General features: G+C 44.0%; 1 protein-coding gene and 1 long non-coding RNA gene across 2 annotated transcripts; both read left to right on the top strand.

The window, feature by feature from the left end:
- Nucleotides 1-3746: 3746 nt before the first annotated feature.
- Nucleotides 3747-9758, top strand: LOC116796965. Its single transcript, XR_004360549.1, has 5 exons — nucleotides 3747-3769; nucleotides 4683-5145; nucleotides 7142-7236; nucleotides 8842-8908; nucleotides 9617-9758. It is a non-coding gene; the product is annotated as an uncharacterized LOC116796965 (long non-coding RNA).
- A 2463-nt stretch (nucleotides 9759-12221) lies between these two features.
- SET (SET nuclear proto-oncogene) lies at nucleotides 12222-19653 on the top strand. Its single transcript, XM_032707993.1, has 8 exons — nucleotides 12222-12595; nucleotides 13741-13798; nucleotides 14777-14919; nucleotides 15564-15667; nucleotides 15843-15956; nucleotides 17416-17586; nucleotides 17687-17833; nucleotides 18730-19653. The coding sequence occupies exons 1-8, from the start codon at nucleotides 12523-12525 to the stop codon at nucleotides 18751-18753; spliced, it is 834 nt and encodes a 277-aa protein (XP_032563884.1). The 5' UTR covers nucleotides 12222-12522; the 3' UTR covers nucleotides 18754-19653.
- The last annotated feature ends 2981 nt before the right edge of the window (nucleotides 19654-22634 follow it).

The following is a 22634-nucleotide window of genomic DNA, read 5'->3' as shown; positions in this document are numbered from 1 at the left end:
TCCATTTACAAAGGAGCTTTAAAAAACATGACTGTTGGAAACAATGTCCTGGTTTTGTCACAGCAGGAGTTCAGTCACTTCTCTGGAAAAAATACTTGAGGTCCTGCCTCAGATTTTTCATTAAAAATCTCAACTGCTGTATCATACACCAGTGTTCTGCTGCTGGTATTGGTGAGATCCAGTACAGCACTGTCTGAGAAAAGCTTAATTTTTAAGACATGAGCTTAAAGATGCAGGACAGTGTCAAGACCATCTGCCCCTTCATGAGTGGAATAAGTATATTTTCTATTCAAATTCAAAAACCCTACTAAAAGGATAGAAAACAAGCATTGTTGGATGAGGTTTTTCTACTGCAAATATTTGAATTCAGGAAGTAGTGGGACTTTTAAAGTTTATGTTGAATAACTGATACTAAATATTTGAACCCAATAGCAGAGTGTTTTTTTAAGAGGTTCTTCATGTTTAAGATTTATCCTCTATAAATAGATCATCTTAAGTCATCATTAAATTATCTTAAATTGGTATGAGTAGAACTGCCAAGGCATATTACTGTTTAGAAGAGGAGTAAATATTACAAGTGTGAATTAATATACAAGGTGCCTCGTCATAAAAATGCTAAACACAAACTGCAGTTTAAACCCTTTAAATAACTTGTCAGAGGGAACTTAAGGAGGAAAGTTTGTAGTTTTTTGAGATGGCAAAGAGATAAGAAAACTGGAATTTGAGTACCAAAGAGACCAAAAATAAATCAACATTTTTTTCAGCCAGTAATATGCAAAGTTACTGCACATGTAGAACATGTTCCCTGGAACGTGGTGCATGTCTGGGCTTTTTTCTTCCCTGAGGATGAGAAAGGAGCTAACAGCTGCAGACAATGCCTGTTCTAAGTAACCACTTTGATCCTTCTTTATTCCAGTTTCTCTGGAGTTTCAATATATCAAAGGTATTTCAAGAAATCTTATGTTGCTTTTTCTTTCTGGCCTGGCAGTATCAGATACAGGGATGGTTTTGTTTTCACTCCACGCCGGAAATAAGGCAAAATCGGGGATAACTGGGGAAGGGCTGTTCCTGGCCTGAGGCTGCCAGGTCTCTCTGAAGTGGCAGTTTTACTACAGGGCTGATCTGTGCTCTTTCCTCTCTCTGTTTCAGGAGACAAAGTGTAGGAAGTTTTCACTTTCACATAATGGAGCAAATCATCAGAAAACAACAAGAGAAGGTTGAGGTAAAGAGAGAACAGCTGAGGGAAGAAGCACTGGGGGGAAGAGCATCAAAAAAGGACTGAGCTGTAAGGCAAGCTGCACTCTGGGGTCTGATCATTGTGACCTGAGCAAAACAAACACTCTGAGCTGCATCTCAGTAAAAATTCCCCCACTAGTGGGTGCAGTCGCTGCCCTGGATTTGTGATAAATGAAACTACTCAGTTCTGTTGAGGTTCCAGACAGGCCAAACATCAGATTGTACCCAAAAACAGAGAGACGTAACTGAGCCTTCCCCTTTTACACCTTCCCCTCGGCTCCCTCCACCCCAAACAGATGCAGTAAAACAACATGCACAGATCAGTCCAGCCATGAGAAAGAGCTCTTGAAACTCAGACTGGCAGGGAGGGGCTTGACACAGGATTGAAGGCACTGCCTTTTGCTGAGCAATGGTTTTGCTCAGAGGAACAGAACTTTGACATATTCTCCTTTATTCAAAACAAACCACAGCCAACCAACAAAACTCTCCAAACAACAGCAAGGGTTTGTTTCATAGAATTGTCACTCCAGGACCTACTTGTCTCCCCAGCTTGTATAACCAGCAAGACCTAGTTCTGTTCCCTGGTTGTTCCTTTCCCAACTGTGACTGGGAATGGCCCAAGGTGACAGATTTGGTCTGGCTGAGGTCTGGGTACTGAACTATTGCCTTTGCATTAACCAAAGGATGGAATATGGAGTTTGAACTGGCTTTGTGCTGACACTTTGCGCTTGTTATTGGGATATGGACAATATCTGATCAGTTATCCCATATTTGGCTTTTGGCAGAGAGTTGTGATGTTAAAATCTACCAAACCTGAAGGCAGAAAAGGTCCCCACGACTGTCAGTGTTGAACACAATGTCTGTGCAGCCCACCAGGTGCTCAGTACCTTGGTGAGGGTTCAGGTCCTTCTGTGGACCTGAGGTGTTCTCTCAAGCTCTGTGACTCCCTTACCTATTTATTCCCAGTCCATCCTAACAGGCTTGTGCATTTTTTCCAATTTCAGATCTTCTTTTTCCTGTTTCCACCCCAAAATGTCCCTGCAAATGCTGTGCCCTTTTTGCTTTAAAAACCTATTTCTCCCTCTCATCAGAAAACATGTTGCCTCATTTCTGATGTCCTGTTACACAGGGACATGATACATTATCCAAAGTATCCATCTCCATTAAAATCATGGATCTGCTGTGCTCTGCAGAATTACAGTAGGGGACTCATAAAATACGGGTGCAATTCCTTGCCCTGTGCAGGTATTGTTTATCCCACATTCCTTCCTTGATGATTAATAATAAGACAAAGATTTTAGTGGAGTGTAACCAGACCAGGAGGGAGCTGGGGAAAGGTTTTGTGGCAGGTGGCAGCAAGTCACCACCACAGGGGCACAAAGGCACTGCCAGCGGGGTTGGAACCGCAGTGGGGCTGGCACGGGGCCGAGCACCGGGGATTGTCCAAGGAGGCATCTGTGAAAGGCTCAGGATCCCGAATCCTGGCTGTCATGGGGCTCTGAACTTGGTGGCAGCTGGGAGCCTCTGCTTTGGGCAGGGCCTTGGGGCTGTCACAGGGTGATTGGCAGCGTCTCTCCTGGTTTGGGCTCAGCGGCCTCCAGTTCCTGCTGAGTTCGTAGCAGCACGTCCAGTATCTCATCCCAGACATAAAGGTACAATCTGCTGTGCCATTCCTAAAAGGGACCTGACCCTTTGCAGTGCTGAAAACACCGAGATCCCTTAAATTAATCCCTTTTTCAGTAACCATGCATGACTAAAAATTAGTTACCTCTTCTGTACATCACTTCATCAACTGGTACTATGTCCACTACCTCAAACAGCTATTGGAATTTTAATTGCTATGTCTGAAGCAGCTGGTTATCTCAGGAGGTTGTGGACAGGTATTGCTCATCTGAATAGAACTAGTTCTCCTTTGCAGAAGTGTTGTTTCAAAAAAGGACATTCAGAAATAAGTAGTTACATCCCACTTGGGACCATCAGATCTGTGCTTATGTAAAGCAAGCAAGCAGAATTTGCATGATAGTTCTTGATTGCTCTTCAGAAATCTGTATATTTGTTTAATTTCAAGCACACTACTCTCATTTCTTAAACATTATTTCTATGAACAATGAGTGATCAGTAAATACATCATAGCTTTACTGGGATACAGAGATGTAATGTAAGAGTGGAGAATAAAATAATGCTCCTACCATGATGTTAACTAATACAGCAAGAAAGAGATTTGCAAGGACTCCTCTTACTGGTAGAAATTTCACCTCCATTTAGAGAATTTGCATATTGCCACGCTAGCTAGACCAGCAAAATCACTTAGTGTGAAAGCCACTTCTGAAATAGCAAATAAAAATAGCTCATTTTGATTGGTTTGTTACCCCAAGTACAACGGGGATCCCAAAGGGTCCTGGAGCATATTATACAAACACACAGAGCTAACTTCACAAAATTATGCACTGCAGGAAGATTATCACCTTCTCAAAAGCACATGGAAGATGAAGAGAAGCAGAATATCTTGTACAGACAAATTGGATGTGTCAGTGTGAGTGTTTCAACTGCTGCAGAAAATGCCAAGTGATTTGTAAGGATCACTTTCCTTTTATTGCCTCCCTTTATCTTGTAGCAGTGACAGTCTGGGACTCAGAAATCACAGAAGGAACCACTAATGCAGCCCATTTCTGTAACTTTTTTCTTCACTATATATGTGTTCCTAACAAAAAAACTGATCTCAGTCCCACTTAAAAAAAAAAAAAAAGAGTGAAAACATGACAAAACAGGGCTTAAGCTGCATGACTGTGGCTCTCTGTGGAGGAGTGTAAAAGACAATTGCCCCAATTACATGCTGGTTTTGGAACTCCATGAAGCCTAAGCCTATTGAAATATATATTTGGGAGTGGAGGGGAGGGAGGATGCTCTGGAATGAGGCCTGGAGCTGGAATGCTGTCGTAAAGGCAGCAGGAGGAGGGAGAGCCATAAACTGGCTGCGATCCCCAAATTCAAAAAAAGGTCCGGAAACATTTTAATGCCAGATTATGTGACACCTTTCAGTCCTGGTTTTTATTTTTTTTTTCCTTTGTCCTTAGTTCTCCATCTAGTTGACTGAAACTTTTCCTATTTATGCCCCCAACTGTGCAAGCTGGGTTGACTAAAGGCATTTTTATTTTTCTCTACTCCAGCCTGACAAAGTCCTGCTTATGCAACAGCTTATACCTTTAATAACAGCAATATAACTGCATCAGAACTAAAAAAAAACCACCCAGATTTCTTAGCACCAAGGCCTGAGAGAACTTGCTGCTGTGCTGGGATGTGACAGGAGGCAATTTATAAGGAATTAACTCTGACAGTCACTTTATACAGCTGATTTTCAAAGATCTAGGCACTAAAGATGTGTTAATGAGGGTACTGAGGCTTCATAATTAATTATATTAGCATCTCTTTGTTACTCCCTACAACAGGAGTGCCTAGTTGACATTTCAATGGGAGGCTGGTGGTGTTCTTCGGGATTATTATCCAGGACTGCAGTTATACCTTAGCTCCCAGAGGGGAACTTGCATGGAAATGCCGCTGTGAATTGGAAGGGCCTTTGGATCTCAGGAAAAGCCCTTGAAGGAGACTCGGCTGGAAACTGAATGGATGTCAGGAAAATTTCTCTAGCCTGGAATCTCTCTTCAGATATGGACTCTCCTCCCCCTTCATTTCTGCTTTCCCTTCCTTCCCTCCCCCCTTCCTTCCCAACCCACAAGGCTTAAGAGCCACAACATCCAGCTCTTACTGAAGGTTTAGTTCCAAACCCCTAAAGGAAGGAATACTGACCTGAACGAAACAGAGAACAAAGTAACCTGAAAACAGGGAATATTTTCACAAGCTTGAGTTTTCAGTGCAATAAAGCCAGAGCTGCCAGAAGGAGTCCCAGAAGTGGTGAGTCAGATAATAAATGTACGGCTGTGGTGGGAGGGAAATGGTCTCGACTTTGTTTAATCCCACCCCACCCCCCCTTTGAAAGGCAGATGAAATTATTTTCCAGTCATAACCCTGTGAAAACAAACATGGAGTTTAAAGGTTATTTCCTTTGTTTTGACTCTGAAAAGGGAAGGATGATGATTTGTTAATGATCTCAAATTCTGCTCTAAAAGTTTTTCCAGGATCACCTGAGGTGGCAGAGCTGCTGTTTTGTTTATTTGATATATTCCACTTGCTTGTGTTAATTTAAACAAAACTTACAAAAAAATAGCTGTTTTTTCACACCAGTTGCAATTAGAACCTTGTCATGGTTGGGCTTGGTTAAGGGCAGTTGGACAAACACCTCTAAGTGAGACTTGTGCAACATGTTCCTCACTCCTTCATTACTCCCTTCAAGGGACTCTCTCTCTCTTGTGACATTGTTCATGCATCTGCACCAGGGAACCAGCTCAGAATAACAGTCTAAAGTTTATGGGGACTATTTCTAATTGAAATCACTTCCCTGATTCAATTTAATATGGGGCTGCACCAGGAAAAAAAAAACACTGGCACAATGCAGGGACAGTGTGGAGGGGAAGAGGGCAGGAGTGTGTGGTGGGGAATGCATAAGTAGGAATTTCTACCAAAAAATTGGCTGTCAAACTATGTCCTGAAAGACTTTACATTCCTCCATGCCAGAGCCACCTCTTTGCTTTGTGAGCAGGTAACATCTTGCAGGACTCTCAGGACTCTCTGAGCTATATAATGCCAAAAAATAGTACCTGTTCATACAGACTGACACAATTAACCAAATTCCACTCCCAGATCTTCACTGCTGGCAACTCGTGCAGCACTTTCTGCAGCCCAAGTTGGAGCCCTGTCCTGTTCCTGAGTTCTGTCTCCAGCTCTAATGAGCAATAACTGAATAACTCTGGCATTCTGTTCACCTACCAGGAAAAGAATTACTTTCCTCACAGAGCTTCTTATATTTAACTAGATTTTTTTAATGAGCTTTGACATTCTCAGATGAAAAGAGCAATGTGTACAATGTCTATTACAGCAAAACCTGTATATGACAGATTCCTACATGTTTGCCTGTCTTCTGTCTCACCTTTCCTGTCACCACACTCCTACACAGGCCTCAAGACACACTGCAAATGTTTGAGTAATGCCAACTTCAAACCCCAGAATTGTCATTAACATCCTCACTCTTCACTGAGCAATGTTGTGTTTATTTTAATCTGATGCTTTTTGGATAGAGACAGAGGTTACTCCCCCTGAGAGTTCAAATATCAATAGTGCTCTGCATCACAAGGGAAGTTTTTAATGATTCCCACAAAACCCGCTGCCACTTGGTAACAAGACAATGGATAAAATACACAGAGTGTAAAATCTGTCTCTACTGCTATTCCTGAGGGACCAAATCTAGAAGTGTTACTCAACTTTGCTTAGGATTCAGCAAGAGTTTTCCTGCTGCAGGACCGAGGAGATGATAAATAAGAGTTTGGAGAATTGGCCAGAGTTAAAATCCTGGAAAGCAAACATTTATAAATTGTCTCTGTAGAAATGTTGGCTCCCTTTTAATTCCCCTGTGAGTGGAGAAGAGGGAGGGGATCTTCTGTACATCTCCTTTCAGGAAAACCCCCAGAAGCACAAAGTATAGTTTTTCCTAGTCCTCAACACTTAGTTATCCTAAAGCTTCAATTCAGCATTCATTTCAATTTTTACTGCTGTCACTTCCATGGTTTTTTATCTATATTCATTGTGTTTCCTTAGAAATCCTCTCTAGCCCAGGAGCTTCTGAGGGGAAATTCAGCCTTGCTTCAGATAGAGCATCACTGAAGGAAACTGAGGAGCTACTTCCCCTGGGAATTATTTCAGGGCCTTCTACATAAACACTTGGTTGGCACAAGTATTCCAGAATAACTTCCAGTATAAACCCTCCAGGTTTCACAGCCTTTCAATTTCATTTGAGGTTTTTCAGAATATTTTGCCTGCCTCTTTGCCTCTGGTACCTGGGAGTGAGCACATGACCATCCATCTCTTCAGGGATTCCAAGCAGATACTCTGGTAAGTTAAAAATGTTGCTATAGGAAAAAGCAAAAATCGGGTTTAGCAACTATGTCTAATGGGAATTTCAGCAAAAATAAAAATAACCCCCAGTATAAATAGGAGCACTGGATTTGTTCAGCTACACACTGTTAGTCACTGCCTGCTGTCAGTGTCACTGACCTGCTGTCCTGCTTCAAGCCACTTATCAGCCCCGAAATATTTTCATCCGAGGGTTTAAACTGCAACAACTGCAGGGACACGTGGAAGATTCTTCTGTCATTATCTCACCATTCAGTTCTAACGGGAGTGCTCAGACTGGGAAGGTCTGTGCCTAGTGGTGATGAATAAACAGTTGGAGGGGACGTATCTGCCTGGTTAATGGCTGTGCCAGACTGTTTGTAGGGCCGGGGAGGCTCAGCGGTTCCCGAGGGCTGTCACACTGATCACACACAGCAAACCAGCCCCTGCTGCTCCCAGCCAGCCCTGATATGCCAGTCAGGCTTTGCTATCAAGTCCAAGCTTATGTGTGCTCCACATGTGCCTTCAACTCACTGGTGTACCCAGTCACTTAAAAGCGTTCATAGACTCTACAAAATTAATATTCATACTCATAAATTTCATAGAGTCTAAAAAATTCCAAGGGGGAACCTTTGTTCCTAATCCAGAGCAAGTTTCCTGTGGCAGATCAGGCTCCCAACATAGATGTACAATTGTTAAGCAGTTGGTTGCATTTCAGGGGTGGTAAAATGATCCTTGGTTTGTATTTCTCTACTACAATCTCCATAAAGACTGTGAGGTTCTTTGGGGTGGAAGGAGGTAAAACTGTGAGTTGCTACTAATTATATTGACTTGCATGATTTTCTATATGCCCATTTTGCACTGCAGAAATACTTAGGAGGAAATGTGCTCTTTCTTCCACACATCACTGCGTTGGATTTGAGAGGATTTAGCACATTTTCTGATTTCATTTGCCAAACTAGGGGTTTGTGTTTAAAATTTACAGCTGACTTTGAATTCCAGGAATTAATCATGATTACCAATCATGTGTCTGTCTTGTAGTAACACACCTAACCAAGGATAGATATACTGGGAGATCTGAACTTTCACCTCAAGGAGCAAGTATAAGATTTCCTTTACAAAGAAGCTCTGTTTAGTCAGTTCTTGAGGAAAACATGCAGTTGCTTAATCATTATCATTAATCATTATCAGCTGCTGCCAAATCCCCCCAATTTTATTAATTAGCCTGACAAAGTCACTACCATGGGAAGGCTGCAAAGATGTAACTCCCTGATTTGTGAGCACTCAGTACTCAGGCACTGCATGTGGAAGATGCCACAGTTTTGCAGCTTGAACTGTGCAACCTGAAATTCAAGCCAGAATCCTGACTCTGTAACATGTAATATGTAATGTAATATGAGGAATGAGCTGTTTGTGATATAGGCAGCACAGCTACTTAGACAGTGCAGTTCAGGGAAAAATGTTACTGTTCTGTTTGATGTAATCAGAGTAGTTGATAAAGGTCTTACAAGAAGATGAGAGAAGAAGGATGTAAATCTTCTCTGAATACATTCACACCCCTCCCCGTATCTCAGGATTATAACTGTACATTTATCCCCTTAACAGTTATTCAAGGACTAAAACTGCCTTAGAGGTTTAGAAAATGAAAAACATTAGAAAGAAGTGAAGGGAGGTAACTGAATATTTACCAATTAAACTTTCAAATTTTTGTTGTGTGTTTTGGGGGTTTTTTTGTTGTTATTGTATCAGGGATATTAAACCCAGTTATGTATTAGGTCTGAGCATCACCTGTCATTTCTGAAAGTCTTGTGTAACAGCAGGTAACTCACGTAACAACAAGGCTTTGTGTCACACAGATACCACTCTTCCTTTGTAATGAAACTCCGTGGGGTTTGTGTACATACACAGAGGAGCAGTTTCAGGCTGAGTTGAGAGCTGTGTTGCCATTTGCTCTTTCACAATATTTGAGTCATGTTCCTCCTGAGTGAGCAGCAAGAACAAACACTAAATGAAATCAGCTGCAGAAGCCACTGGGTGCTCTCCTCTCATCCTTCCCAGGGCTTAACAACAACTCTTAACTCAGAGGCTTAGTTTTACTTCTTCACTTTTCCATAGAGCAAAGAAGAGAGTGCAGAGAGGGCATCACTCTGGGAATTGTCAAATTCTTCGAGCCAAGCCTCAGCAGCAGGTGAGCACCTGTTGTTTTGAGACCTTTTATGAAATGTGCCCAGAAGTTAGACCATGGTTGGGCTGTATAAGGGAGGCTCTGTTTGGAAAAGGAGAAAATCCAAGCTGTTAAAGCAACAGTACCTGGTCAATGGGAGGAAAGGGATGTAGAAATGGAGAAGATGTACTGATGTTCACATAACTTTTGTAACAGGAAGAGAACTGAGGAAGAGTTAGGACAAAAGGTGTTTTAGGAAGCTGGGAACAGCACATCACCAGCACTAAACTGAAGCAAGCAAGCAAAAAAAAAAAGAAACTATGTGAAAGAACACCTCTTCCTTCCCCCAAAACTGAACTCTCTGCTTTCTCTTTTCATATGAAAACACGTTTGTATTTTGTGTCTAAAATGAAATATGTTTAATATTTATATATATATAAATCATGATATATTTGTTATTTTAATATTTGCATATATTTACATTCTTTTAAATATATATAATTAATATGCACTTTTTTCTTTTATAATAGCTAGTTTTAGGGCAGTATAAACAGATAGTGGAAATGCATTTTTAACAGTATAGCAGTTCAAATTAATGATTACTTGACTTTGGATATATCAGTGGATCACCTTGATCATGTACTTCAGGAATACCAGGTAATTTATAGACTAAACAAGGGATTTTAGTAGGGAGCTGGCAGATACTGCTTGGATCTTTATGTTCCTGCTTGGAATTAGCCTTCAAACTTTGCACTGCTATTTCAAATTACAGACCTTCAAAGGCTAATCTAGAGAAAGACAAAATAACAGCAAATTACAGGTGAGAAATGAGGAAAAAGAAACCCCAAGGAAATACACCTGCATAGTCAAGAGACCCAAAGGAAACAGGAGGAAGAAAACCAAGCCCTACACATGAGCTTACCTTTTCTGAATGGGAAGATATCCATTTTAATTGATGTTGGGAGGTGCAGGCAGAGTATGAAAGGAGTTACCTTGCTGTGAAGGGCTTCAGAAAGGCCTTGGGACACCCCTCTTGGGAAGGATATGATAATCTTGCATTTATCAAGCTGTGATGCTTTGCTTCCCTTTTGTGACCAGTGGTGGTCATTGCTGTGTGTGAAACCAGAGAACAAAGGGATGGCAGCTCCTCTCTGCTCGTCTTTGCCCAGGGAAGCACAACCCAAATCCTGGACATGTGGCAGCTGTTGTGGGTGGCAGTGGAAGCAAGGACAGAGCTGGTGGGAAGTGACAGCTGGGAATACAAAAGGAAAAAAACAATTGGGATTTGGAAGCAACAGGTGGGAGTAGGAACCAGAAAACTAAAGTCAAGACCCCTGAGGAGGCAGGAACTAATCCAGGCCTTGTTGATTCCTTGTAAGGGCAATTTGATGAGGCAAAAGAGGAAACAAGCAGGGAGAATGGGCTGATGTGTGACTGAGAAGCAAATACAAATGGGAAATTCCTATTTCCTCGAAGCAGTACTTGTTTCTCAGCCCGATCTGTGTCATAACACTCGTCTATGACTGATGTGGTGCTGATTTCAATAGAAAAGAGTGACTTGGCTGTTCCTTTAAGAGCAAACCCTGGTAAGCTGTAGCTGTGAAGCTGCACTGAGCTCTTCCATGACAGGTGGACAGGAAAGGGACAAAATGGGTTATTTAAAGTCCTGCTGCTCTGGGTGCAGTGGCAGGTGCTGGCAGGCGGCTCCGTGACCTTCTGGAGCTGTGCTCCCACAGTGACGGGCTGGGTGTGACTGACAGGGCTCTGTGCCCTCAACCAAGTTATTTATATGGGCTTGTTTAGTCTTGAGGAGGCTCAGGGGGCACCTCATCACTCTCCACAACTACCTGAGAGGAGTTTGTAGTGTGGTGGGGGCCAGTTTCTTCTGCTGTGTCTTCAGCGAGAGGAGCAGAAGAAATGGCCTTAAGCTGAGATGGGCAATTCAAATCAGACATCAGAACAATATTTTCACTGTTCAGGTGTCAGGCATTGGAATGGGTTGCCTAGGGAGGTGGTGGAGTCACCATGCCTGAGGTGTTGGATATGGTGCTGGGTGATGTGATTTAGGGGTTACAGAGCACTTGGTGCATAGTTGGACTGGATGATCCCAAAGGTCTCTCCCAGTCTTGGTGATTCTATAAGTGCTTTGGGACACATCCCAGCTAAAGGAGGCAGTGCAGGGAGACAGGGATCACTACATTCCCAGGGGGAAACACGACTTCGCCGGTGGCACCAGCGGCTCTGGAGCCGGTCCCGAGGGGCCGCCTCTGGCGGCAGGACTGCGCAGCACTGGAGCTTTTTGGGACCATTTGGGACCATCTGGAGACAGGTGCCCCGAACACCATTGCTGCCCCTTCTCCTTCCCCGTGCCCGTGCCGTGTGTCGGTGCCTGCACACGGGCTGGGGGGGGGGGGGAGCGGCCGTGAGGGGACTGAGGGGGGGAGGTGACACACCCCTGGGGCCTCGCGCGCGGCGCCTCAGCGAGTTCGCGCGGGCACGTGCGCCGCGCGCAGGCGCGAAACCCCCCCCCACATACCCCTCCGCCCTCCCGCGCGCGCCGTCCTCTGTGTCTCCGCACCGAGGCCACGCCCCCCTACCGAGTCTCCCCACCAATCAACGCCCGGCTCCAGGGCGACAGCGGGGGCGTGGCCTCCCCGCGGCTGCGCGCGCGCTGGGCCCGCCTCACCTTCCCCGGCGCGGGGTGGGGAGAGCGCGTCCGCGCCTGCGCAGCGCGACGCCCGCGGCACAGCGCGCCCCGGGGCGGGGGGCTCGGAGCGCACGCGCGTTGCGGCCGCCGTGGCCCGGCGCTGGGGCGGGGGGGGTGGCCGCGCATGCGCGCCGCGTGCCCGCCCCTCGCCAGCAGCAGAGGAGGAGGTGGCGGTGGCGGCTCTGGGTGAGGAGTGCGAGGGCAGCGAGAGGCGCTGCTGCCGCCCTGGTATCCGGCAGCACCGCGCGGAGGAGGCGGGAGCGCCCCGGCGGCGGAGGGACCCGAGCGGCGGCGACGGTAGCAGCGGCGGCAGCGGCAGCAGGAGGAGTCAGCGCCCGGCTCCCCCCCCTTCCCCCCGCGCACCCCCGTTGCAGCCCCCCCTCCCTCCCGCCCTTCGAGCTCCGCAGCCTCCAACATGTCGGCGCCGGCGGCCAAAGTCAGTAAGAAGGAGCTGAACTCCAACCACGATGGGGCCGACGAGACCTCAGGTGAGGCCGCGCCGGGGGCGGGACGGGAATGGCGGCAGCCGGCGCGGCCTCCGCCTCGCGCCCGACCGCCATTTTCCCCCGCCGCACGGGCCGCGGCCGCGCCGGGGGCGGGCGGAGCGCGGGCCGGGCCGGGCGGATGTGCAGGCCCGGCGGCGGCGGGAGGAGGCCATGTTACAGCGCCCTTTTGTCTGCGCCGCCGGCCCGGCCGCCCTCCCCGCGGGGCCGGGCGGGGGGCGCTGCGGCTCGGCCCGAGCAGCGGGACCCCCCCCGCGCCGCCCCTCGCGGAGCGGCATCCGCGGAGCCTCATTGTGCTGCCGCTCCGCCGCCGCCATGATGCGCCGCCGCCTCCCGCGGCCGCGTGGTGCTGCGGGGATGGGGCGGCGGGGACACGCGGGGCCGGGGCCGCCCCACGTGCGGCCGCGGGTTTGGGAGGCCGGGCTCGCTCCGGGGCCGCGGCGCTGCCCGCGCTGCCGCCCCACGTGCGTCCCGCGCCCCCGCGGCGGGGACGGGCACGGCCCCCCGGGCGCTGCTCCGCGCCCGCCGCTTCCCGCGGCCGCTCATTCATCGCCCGCGCGGCGGGGAAACAGCGCTCCGGAACCCGGCCCCGGCCGAACCTGCGGCCAGGGGAAGGGCTCGTTAGAAAATACCCGCGAGCTGCCGCTTTCGAGGCTTTTTTGTTTCTAACCCTCCTTCCGAGCGTCCTCTTCGCTGTTTGGAAGGTGGCGTGTGCCCAGACACGCTGTTTCTATTGATATCTCAGTCCTCTCTAAATTATTTCACATTCCCTCGAATGTGTTGGTCGTAGTAAACGCGGCTTACAACGCTTTAATTAAATTGCTGCTCCTGTGTCACGGTTGATTTTTAAATTAAGTTGGCTTGTAAAACTGTGGAGGGGGATGTGAGCTGTGGTTTTCTGGGGGTGAACTCACTTTAGGGCCGTTTTGTCAAACTTTCCTGCACTTCATCAGCTCCCAGTGCACCCTGTGAGGCTGAAGCTTTGAGGCCTTATGAGACTTATGACATTTAATAGAAATCCCCGGGTGCTTTTACAGTAGATCAGTAGAAAAGGTCTTAAAGAGAAGCCCCAGGTGATTTGTCAGGCTTGAGAATGAAGGGATGTTGACACATTTTCGTTTGTTTTTCAGAAAAAGAGCAACAGGAAGCAATTGAACACATTGATGAAGTACAGAATGAAATAGACAGGTAAACACTATCAAATTTTTAAAATGTTTGAGCAGAAATTGAAGTGTAACTGTCAAAGTAAAAATATTTAGTAAACTAAGTGCTTAGTAGTGCTCTCTCTGTTTGAACTCTGCCAAGACATACATGTGTTCTGACTTGATTAGAGGCTTTAAAAAAACAAAGAAGTGTCCTGGTTTCTTGCTTAATTGCGTAGAATTAAAAAGGTAGAGCTTGAGTTTAAAATTTTAAATTAATTGTGGTAGTTTTGATAACAGCAGTGTATTTTCTGTTGGGTTTTCGAGGTCGTGTGTGTGTTATCTGGCAAAAGTATTTCCCTGTTTGCAAGCAGAACCCAGAACTTGGTTGAAAAGTCGGCTTTTATTATATATTTTTATTATAATATCGGTGTGCTTGTAGAATAACACATAGAAAATGTCTCTGAAATGTTAGCTTTATATGTCAGAGCTGTCTGGGCTGTGGGTCTTTGCCTGGATCTTCTCTCCCTGCCCACTGTCCTACAGGGACTGTAGGTGACTGTTGGGGCTCTGACCCTGTGAAGCTGTTGCAGCGTCAGGGCTTTCCCTCTTTACAACAACAATCAAATGTTATGTCTTCAGGTTTTACTTGCATGGGGTGTAAAATTGCTGTGGCTTCCTTGTCTGCCCAGAAGTTAGAGCAGGTGATGGTGTTGTGTGTTCTCTATCTGCAGGTCTTTTGCAAACAAAATGTGTAAGGGGTAAAACAATACTTTGCTTTGCATAAATAGAGGTCCATTCCAGCAAAGCATTGTGTGTTGGGAAGGTTCCATTAAGACCAGTGAGATTCTTCTGGCAGGGTGTTTAACAGTTGTTACAGCTCTGGGCCTCGGGTTTTTTGGGATACTTCATTAGTTAAAGATGCCAGACTCATCAAACCCATTCAGCTCTTAGTTAACTACTTATGGTGTGTCCTTAACTCCCAGTTCTCTGCCTGTGGTTAACATGACTCCTTCTGTTACAGACTGAATGAACAAGCCAGTGAGGAAATTTTGAAAGTAGAACAGAAATACAACAAACTCCGCCAACCATTCTTCCAGAAGAGGTCAGAGTTGATCGCCAAAATCCCGAATTTCTGGGTAACAACATTTGTCAACCACCCACAAGGTATATTCTTAATAGCCCTCCTTATTTCCCTGTAAGTTCAGTATTGGCTTGCTCGTTACATGGGTGTCTTGCAGCTCTGAGGGTCCTGTACAGTTGTCACTGGTCATACCAAAAACTTCCTTTCTGTCCTAGGTTGCATTTTATAAGATTTTTATTTCTAGCACTTGTTGACAAAAGAACATCTTGTTTACTAACATACTTCAGTCTTAAAATGCCTGCATTTTAAATGGTGACTTTTCCGCTTTATTCAGTGCATTGGGCCCTTAAAGTAAAAAGAAAAAATAGGGTTCTAGTTTATTTGGGTGTTTTGAATTGGAAGTGAGCTCCTTGGGACTCTTCACAATAAACTTTCTGCAAAACAAGTTTGTAGACTGCTTAGAGTGGGCAAACAACAGGCACAAAAATCTGTGTCAGAGAAGGGTACATGGATGTACATGGTGTTTGCTGCAAACTGCAACAAGCAAATATATGTTTTCACCTCAGCAAATGCAAATAGTCTGTTGGCTGCTAACTGGAATTAAAGGAGCTGGTTTGGACAGATGTGTTGCTTTTAAGATTGATCTTACTGTCAGCTTCCTGTATTTTGCCTGCATGATGTACATTCCATGGCTTTGTTAATGTGGGAATTCCTCATTCTGTCTCAGTATCTGCACTGCTGGGAGAAGAAGATGAGGAAGCACTGCATTACTTGACCAGAGTTGAGGTGACAGAATTTGAAGACATCAAATCAGGTTACAGAATAGATTTTGTAAGTACTTTAAGTGATTCCTTCACTTGTGATTTTACTGGGGTTTTTTGATGTAATTGCATGTTGGGCTCTAGTTTGTAACTTAATCTCTTAAGTTACTCATTTAGTGCCAGCTTTGACCTGGCCTGTGTGTTGCCATTCTGTGGGTTCTAACTCCTTGCTTTCCACTCTGCAGTATTTTGATGAGAATCCCTACTTTGAAAATAAAGTTCTCTCCAAAGAGTTTCACCTCAATGAAAGTGGAGACCCTTCTTCAAAATCAACTGAGATCAAATGGAAATCTGGGAAGGTATGTAGAGCATCTGGGAGAGCTGCTGTGTGATGCCATCACTTTAATTACCTTCCTTTTGCTTTTTTCCTTTGCATTGAAGCTGCTCTTTCTTCCCCTCTCACTCCCCTAGGCCCTTCTCTACACACACAGCTCTTGGCTATCTTGCAGGGTTTGGAATACCCCATTTCCATGGAGATCCTTAGTGGATTCTCTTGCTCAGTTGAGCACCACCATTAAAACAGTGAAAGCACAAGTGTGACCAGGTGGAGACATTACCAAGTGCAGTAGTTTGTCTCTTCCTTGATCAGCATCTAGACTGCTGCTGTTCTCTTAAAATAACAATTAAATAAGGAATTCTGAGGACAGATGTTTGGGGATCAGATAGTGGGGTGTGATTTGATTTGATTTCCTTGACTTCATTTCCAGACACCACATCTTTTTAGAAGTTGCAGCCACACAATAATGTGGATATACCTGTAATCCAGGCAGCATTCAAACATAATTTATTTGGTGTAGTTCATTTCTGTAAAAGTTGGAAGCACTTTCATGTTACCCTGAAGATTTTGAACTGACTATTTAAAAGTAGAACTGAGGGTCGCAGTTAAATTGCTATTGCTTTGTCACCCTCAGACCAAGGAGAAAACTTAATCTTTTTTCATTGAGAACTAGAACTTTTCTATAAGAACTTAGAGTCCTGTACAAACTAGTCGAGTGATCCTTACAACATACCACAAAGTCAGTGTGAATTCTGGTATTGTTCTTCATTAAACAGTTCAAACCTACAAATGTGATTCTTTCAAGAAAACAAATACTAAAAGTTTGGAGTTATATGTATGATCACAATTATTTTTTTTTTTAAATAGTGGGTAGTAATTTTCAGACTTGGCAGAAAGATTGTTGCAAACTTACACTTACAGAACTCACATATGTTCTTGTGACCGTGTGTTTGAGTGGTTTGTGTGGTTGTTTTTTTTCTCCACTTACTACAAAGAATGGCCTGAAGACTTCAAAGCAGGAAACCTTAGGCTAAGAAGGCCCAGACAGGTCTTTATCTCAAGTTAAATACGGAGCTTAGAGGTGTGGAGCCTGTTTCTTAAATTGGGTGCATTTAGTAGTCGTAGCATCCAGTTGCTACTTTGAGTAGCATTTAGCTGTTGTGAGACCTTTTAAATTCAGTGTATCATTAAATACTTGTCGTACTTTTGCTTCTTTGGGGTAGGGAAACATCAGTCAGATGTGAGATTGTGAATTTTCAGTGTTTCTGTGGAAGTCATTGAAAGAAACAGGCAGGTTTACTGTTCTCTCATGTTCATGAGAAATGCACTATTTTCTGGGAGTTGTTTGGGTTCTAAATGTTCCTTAAAGACTTATCCTGAATGAGGAGGAGAAGGTGACTTATTGTGTGTGTTTAGACAAGTAGGCTTCTAAAAATGAAAAAACAAGACAACTTCAGTAAACTTCTTAACTTGCTTTTCAGGACCTGACAAAACGTTCAAGCCAGACACAGAACAAAGCCAGTAGGAAGAGGCAGCATGAAGAGCCAGAAAGCTTCTTCACCTGGTTCACTGACCACTCTGATGCAGGGGCTGACGAACTAGGAGAAGTCATCAAGGATGACATCTGGCCAAATCCATTACAGTACTACTTGGTAGGTCCAGCCCTGAGCAGGGAAACGGGGCCCACGGCAGCTCTGTGAGAGCGAGAGGGAATTTGATCACTGTAGTTGATGTTGCAAATGTGTCTTTAAGGTTCCTGACATGGACGATGAAGAAGGGGAGGGAGAGGAGGATGACGATGATGATGAAGAGGAGGAAGGATTAGAGGATATTGATGAAGAAGGAGATGAAGATGAGGGGGAGGAAGATGAAGATGATGATGAGGGAGAGGAAGGAGAGGTGAGTAACCTTGCCCTTCGTGCCATCCATCTCTGGTGTGTGAGGGATCTTGTAAGAATACCAGGCTGTTGTTGTTAGCAAGGTGAAATAGCTCTTTTCTGTGCTTCAGGGTGTTTGGAGGGGAGAAACAGAACTGCCACTGCTTGTGGAGTGGTTTCAGTGTAGTAATAAGTATGTTTGTGTATATGAGAAACACTGTGTAAATATGTAGTTATAGTGAATTTCTAAGGGAGGTGCTCCAGAAGAACGAGGATGTAACAAAATTCTTAGTTAATCAGTGAACGTTCTAGCAGTATTTTACACGTAAATAGCTTTTGTTGATGCATCTCATCATCCTCCCACTTGTTGGTTTATTTCTGCTTGTGGCCAGCATAGCTAAGACTCTCTGTTGGGTTCAGGAATTAAAAATTTCCTTAAGTAGGAAGTGGAATTCCAGGATCAGCATCCAGGATGTTGGGAACTTAAAACATTTTTGTTTCTCATAACTGGGTGTGGGGTGTCCGAGTAGCAAAAACTGCTTGTGCTGAGAGGAGATCTGCTCTGGGCTTTATTCTGTAACCTTGAATTTGCCATGTGAAAGTCGAAGCATTTCACAGTTTAAAATGAGGGGAAAGAAGATGACTCCTTCACTTTCCAAATGTGAAACTCATCTCAATGCTTGTAGTGATTCTAAGTCACGGTTTTTTCTCAAACCTCTGTGTTTTCATTGGGACATCCAGGTATTTGAGGGACTTCTGGGCACTCAGGGCAAGTGTTCCCACTCCTTAGTGAAGAGGAGAATGAGACACTGAGTAACTCTGTAGCCTGTAGGGTGGTACAACTCTGACTGCTCACTGCATTTGCTATCTGAAGTTTAGTGATTTAGATTGTTTTAATTGTTGCTTATCTTTCAACAGGAGGATGAAGGAGAAGATGACTAATTGAACACTGATGGATTCCAAACCCCCTTTTTACCTTTTTAATTTTTCTCCAGTCCCTGGGAGCAAGTTGCTGTCTTTTATTTCTTGTGCTCAGTCGCCTTGTTCTCTTGAGGTCTCTTTTTATCTCCTCTACACCATGGTTCACGATTTATTTTGGGGGAAATACCTTGAGCAGAACACAGTGGAAAAGAATCTACCAGTTTCTGTTTCAAGTTCATTTTTATCCCTTTCTGTCTCAAAACAAAAAACTGTTTATGGAATCAACACACCATGTTCTGTGGGAAAAAAGAAAACCTTCTGCTCCCTTCACTCTGCTGGAAGCTGAAGAGTGCTAGGCCCCTGTGTAGTAGTGCATAGAATCTAGCTTTTTTCCTTCTTTCTCTGTATATTGGGCTCAGAGATTACACTGTGTCTCTATGTGAATATGGACAGTTAGCATTTACCAACATGTATCTGTCTACTTTCTCTTGTTTAAAAAAAAGAAAAAACCTAAAAAAAAAAAAATAAAAATAAAAATGGGGTTATAGAAGGTCAGCCGGGGTGGGTTTCAGATGTTTGGGTGGGTTAAGTGGGCATTTTGACAACATGGCTTCTTCTCCTTTGGCATGTTTAATTGTGATGTTTAACAAACATCCTTGCAGTTTAAGATGACACTTTTAAAATAAAATCTTCTCCTAATGATGACTTTGAGCCCTGCCACTTGATGGAGAATCAGCAGAACCTGTAGGATCTTATTTGGAATTGACATTCTCTATTGTAATTTTGTTCTTGTTTATTTTTAAATTCTTTTTTTTTTTTTTTTTTTTTTTTGTTTCACTGGAAAGGAAAGAAAGATGCTCAGTTTTAAACGTTAAAGTGTACAAGTTGCTTTGTTACAATAAAACTAAATGTGTACACAAAGGGGCTGGTTGGTCTTCACTGAAAGAAACCGGTTTTCATACCCTGTTTAGAACTTGCTTGTAGTTTCTAGGCATTTTTGGGGGCATTTGGGCATTATTTCTGTAGTGCAATGCAGCCTTGTGGTTGTGTGGGCTGATAATCAGTTAAATTAGTTTCTACTATTTCGGAACCTGGAGGGTGTTTCCTTTGGTAGTTCCTACTGCACACTGACTCTTGTAGGACCATGTGTGAAGACACAGGTTTTTATTCCTGATTTACTAAAAAGAAAAATAATTTATCAGAATTCTTGAGCAGTAACTTGCAGTCCTGTATCTCCAGTACATCAGTTTGCACGAAAATACCATGCAAGCTTAGAACAAAGAGACCAAGGGGTCTTATAATAACATTTGGGTGGTTTTTTAAGTCTTTTCAGTTGAAAATAAATCTTAAGTGCAAGCTAATTTGGGCTATTTCAAAGAGCAAGATTCTCAGTGAAGCTCATGTAGAAAAAGTTGCTACTTCCCTGCTTTCTTTCCTTGGTAGCAGCATGTACATGTGCTTTAGATACACTCTCATTTTAGGAGACTGCATTTGAGAAGCCTGTAACAATTTCACATAGAGGTTGTTGGTACTGGTATTCCACAAAGTGTAATGGAAGTTGTTTTAACATGCTGTGCTTTTGAAATATTTTTTAAAAAAAAAGTTGTATCAGCTAATCTGGAACTCAAACAGCTCTTTGGATGTGTAGAAAAGACTTGTCTTCTGGGAAGACTTGCTTTTATTTGCTCTGATCCCTTTTCCTCACAGAATTTGCTACAGCCAAATTCAGCCTGGTTTTGATGCTTAAAAATACACTTGGCAGGACACGATCGATCCCTGGTGGAGACGTGCACAAATAATGTGTGAGGGAAACCATTCTGTGAGTGTGTGGTCCAGCCTGGATTCCATCCAGTTGTCAGAGACAATGCAACGTCCAGTCTCATGTGATCGATGCAGAAATAAGACAACCATGTACTTTATTCCATCTCAAGAAAAGCTTCTGCCCTGATCCTGCTTGCAGAGCTAAGTACAGTGTTGACCAGTAATGGTTTCTTACCACTAGAGAGAGAGAAGGAACAAAACCTATGAAGTCCTATAAATTTTAGATCTTTTCCATTTAATTCCTTTTTGTTGTAACATTGAAAATTGCTTCCTACTGTGGTAAAGGGTCGATGTGCTGTTACTTGCCATGATGCCTCATTACTTAGTTTTTATGTAGTTTCTCAAGGAAAACAATCTTTTGCTAGTCTTGAATGCTTTAGGAAAAACACTGTGCTGTTGTTGTTCCACTAGCAGGAAACCTTTAAAAACTGTTCTGAAAGTAATCAAGGCTTCAGGCTCTGTAAAGTCAAGTACCAGGAAAAAGGAATGAGAAGTCTGGATAATTAAATGCTACTTACAAGATTTTTCTTGCACGTTCTTTAGGATTTTACAGGGTGCCAAAATACTCTTGCTACTGTACTGATAATACTGAATTTCCTGTGAAACTTCAGGGTTTACTCCTGGCAATGGCTCAAGAGTAAACTAAGATGGTAAAAGAATAAACCATATTAGTTAAGCATTATCTTAATTTTTTTTTTTTAGCAATGGAAATGAGTAGGGATTAACACATTTCTCTGCAATGCTGAAGAAATACTACAGCTGGCCATCGTTTGCTCTGAGCATTCATGTCTAGTTTGGCTGAATATATGTAATGGGTGTCCATTTCTTACTTGATTTATTTTATATGCATGTAAAGAGCTTTTAAAAGTAGACATCCACCTTGGATGAAAATAATGGGAGATTCATTCTTATTAAATATCTGTCTATCATTAACTCCCCCTGCTTGAGCTCCTCACATCCAGTTCTGCCAAGTGAAATTTGTCATAGGTGGACACTGACTTCAGGCTTTGTGGTCTGAATTTCCAGGGTTAGAACATAAGAGTTGGCAGCAATTTAATAACAGTGAAGCTACTGTGCTGGGGCTTTATGACTTAACTGGCTCAAAGGTTATTTTTAAGTTTGAAGTTTTAATTGCTATAAAATGGAATCTTTTGTCTGTAATTTCTAGTGCCAAAGGAAACAAATACATCTGTGTGTGTGTAAATATAGTTAGAAAGGTTTGAGTTTTTTAAACAGATGATCTGTGTACTTATTCATACTTGTCAACATAGTTTCTGTCCCTGTAAACAAGCATTATCTGAATCGATTTCTCCATCATTTATGACATTTGAATCTGTAAGCTCTTTGTACCACACTAAACCAGGTGCATAGATATAGCACTTTGTTTATTGGATACTGTTCCTGAAATTTGAAGCCATGCTCTTTTTTTTTTTTAAAAAGAGACTGAAATCAGTGAAATAATTTCTCTGCTGTACCTTCAAACTCTCCTTCTGTTTGAAGGAATTAAAGTACATTTAACTGTTACTTGAAGTTACCATTTCTAAGAGTCTTTTTCAAAAGAATCAGTTATTAGTCCCATACTCAGCATCATCTTCCACGGGTGAGGTGGACAGTGGCCATGAGGTGGTTCTCCTTCGGGGAGGAGAGAGGGGAGGTCACAAGTGCCTCTAGTACCAGCCAGTTGCTCTGGGGAACAGACTTATGCTTAATCTCTTGTCCTCCCTCTCCTGGACTAAAAATGGAATCTTCTAAGGCATTTTTCCTTGATCATCACCTTCTCCCAGTGACTGTACTCCAGTGCAGTGCTCTGTCTCAGGTTTAGTGGAGAACAGGGGCTGCCGGTTCAGCGTTGGGGCACCCCTTAACTGCCAGCCCTGCTCTGAGAGCTCCCAAAGAAGCTGCACAGCTCCATCCCGGGATGGAAACTGCAACCCACCTTCCCCAGGCCGGTCCCACGCTGCCCTTTCCCGGCTCCCCCGCAGAAGCTGCCCCGGGAGCATCCCAAGCACCAGGGGCTGGTGCCCTGCGGGATCCTGGAAGAGCTGGACAGGCACAAATCCCGGCTGTGACTCATCTTCCCG

This window comes from Chiroxiphia lanceolata, chromosome 21 (genome assembly GCF_009829145.1).
Source record: "Chiroxiphia lanceolata isolate bChiLan1 chromosome 21, bChiLan1.pri, whole genome shotgun sequence".
NCBI lineage: Eukaryota > Metazoa > Chordata > Aves > Passeriformes > Pipridae > Chiroxiphia > Chiroxiphia lanceolata.
This window is presented reverse-complemented; position numbering and strand designations above follow the sequence as displayed.

Coding starts and splice junctions, on each gene's coding strand:
- SET (XM_032707993.1), top strand. CDS start 12,523: ATGTCGGCGCCGGCGGCCAAAGTCAGTAAGAAGGAGCTGAACTCCAAC. Junction 12,596..13,740: donor TGGGGCCGACGAGACCTCAG/GTGAGGCCGCGC, acceptor TTTGTTTTTCAG/AAAAAGAGCAACAGGAAGCA. Junction 17,834..18,729: donor ATGAGGGAGAGGAAGGAGAG/GTGAGTAACCTT, acceptor ATCTTTCAACAG/GAGGATGAAGGAGAAGATGA.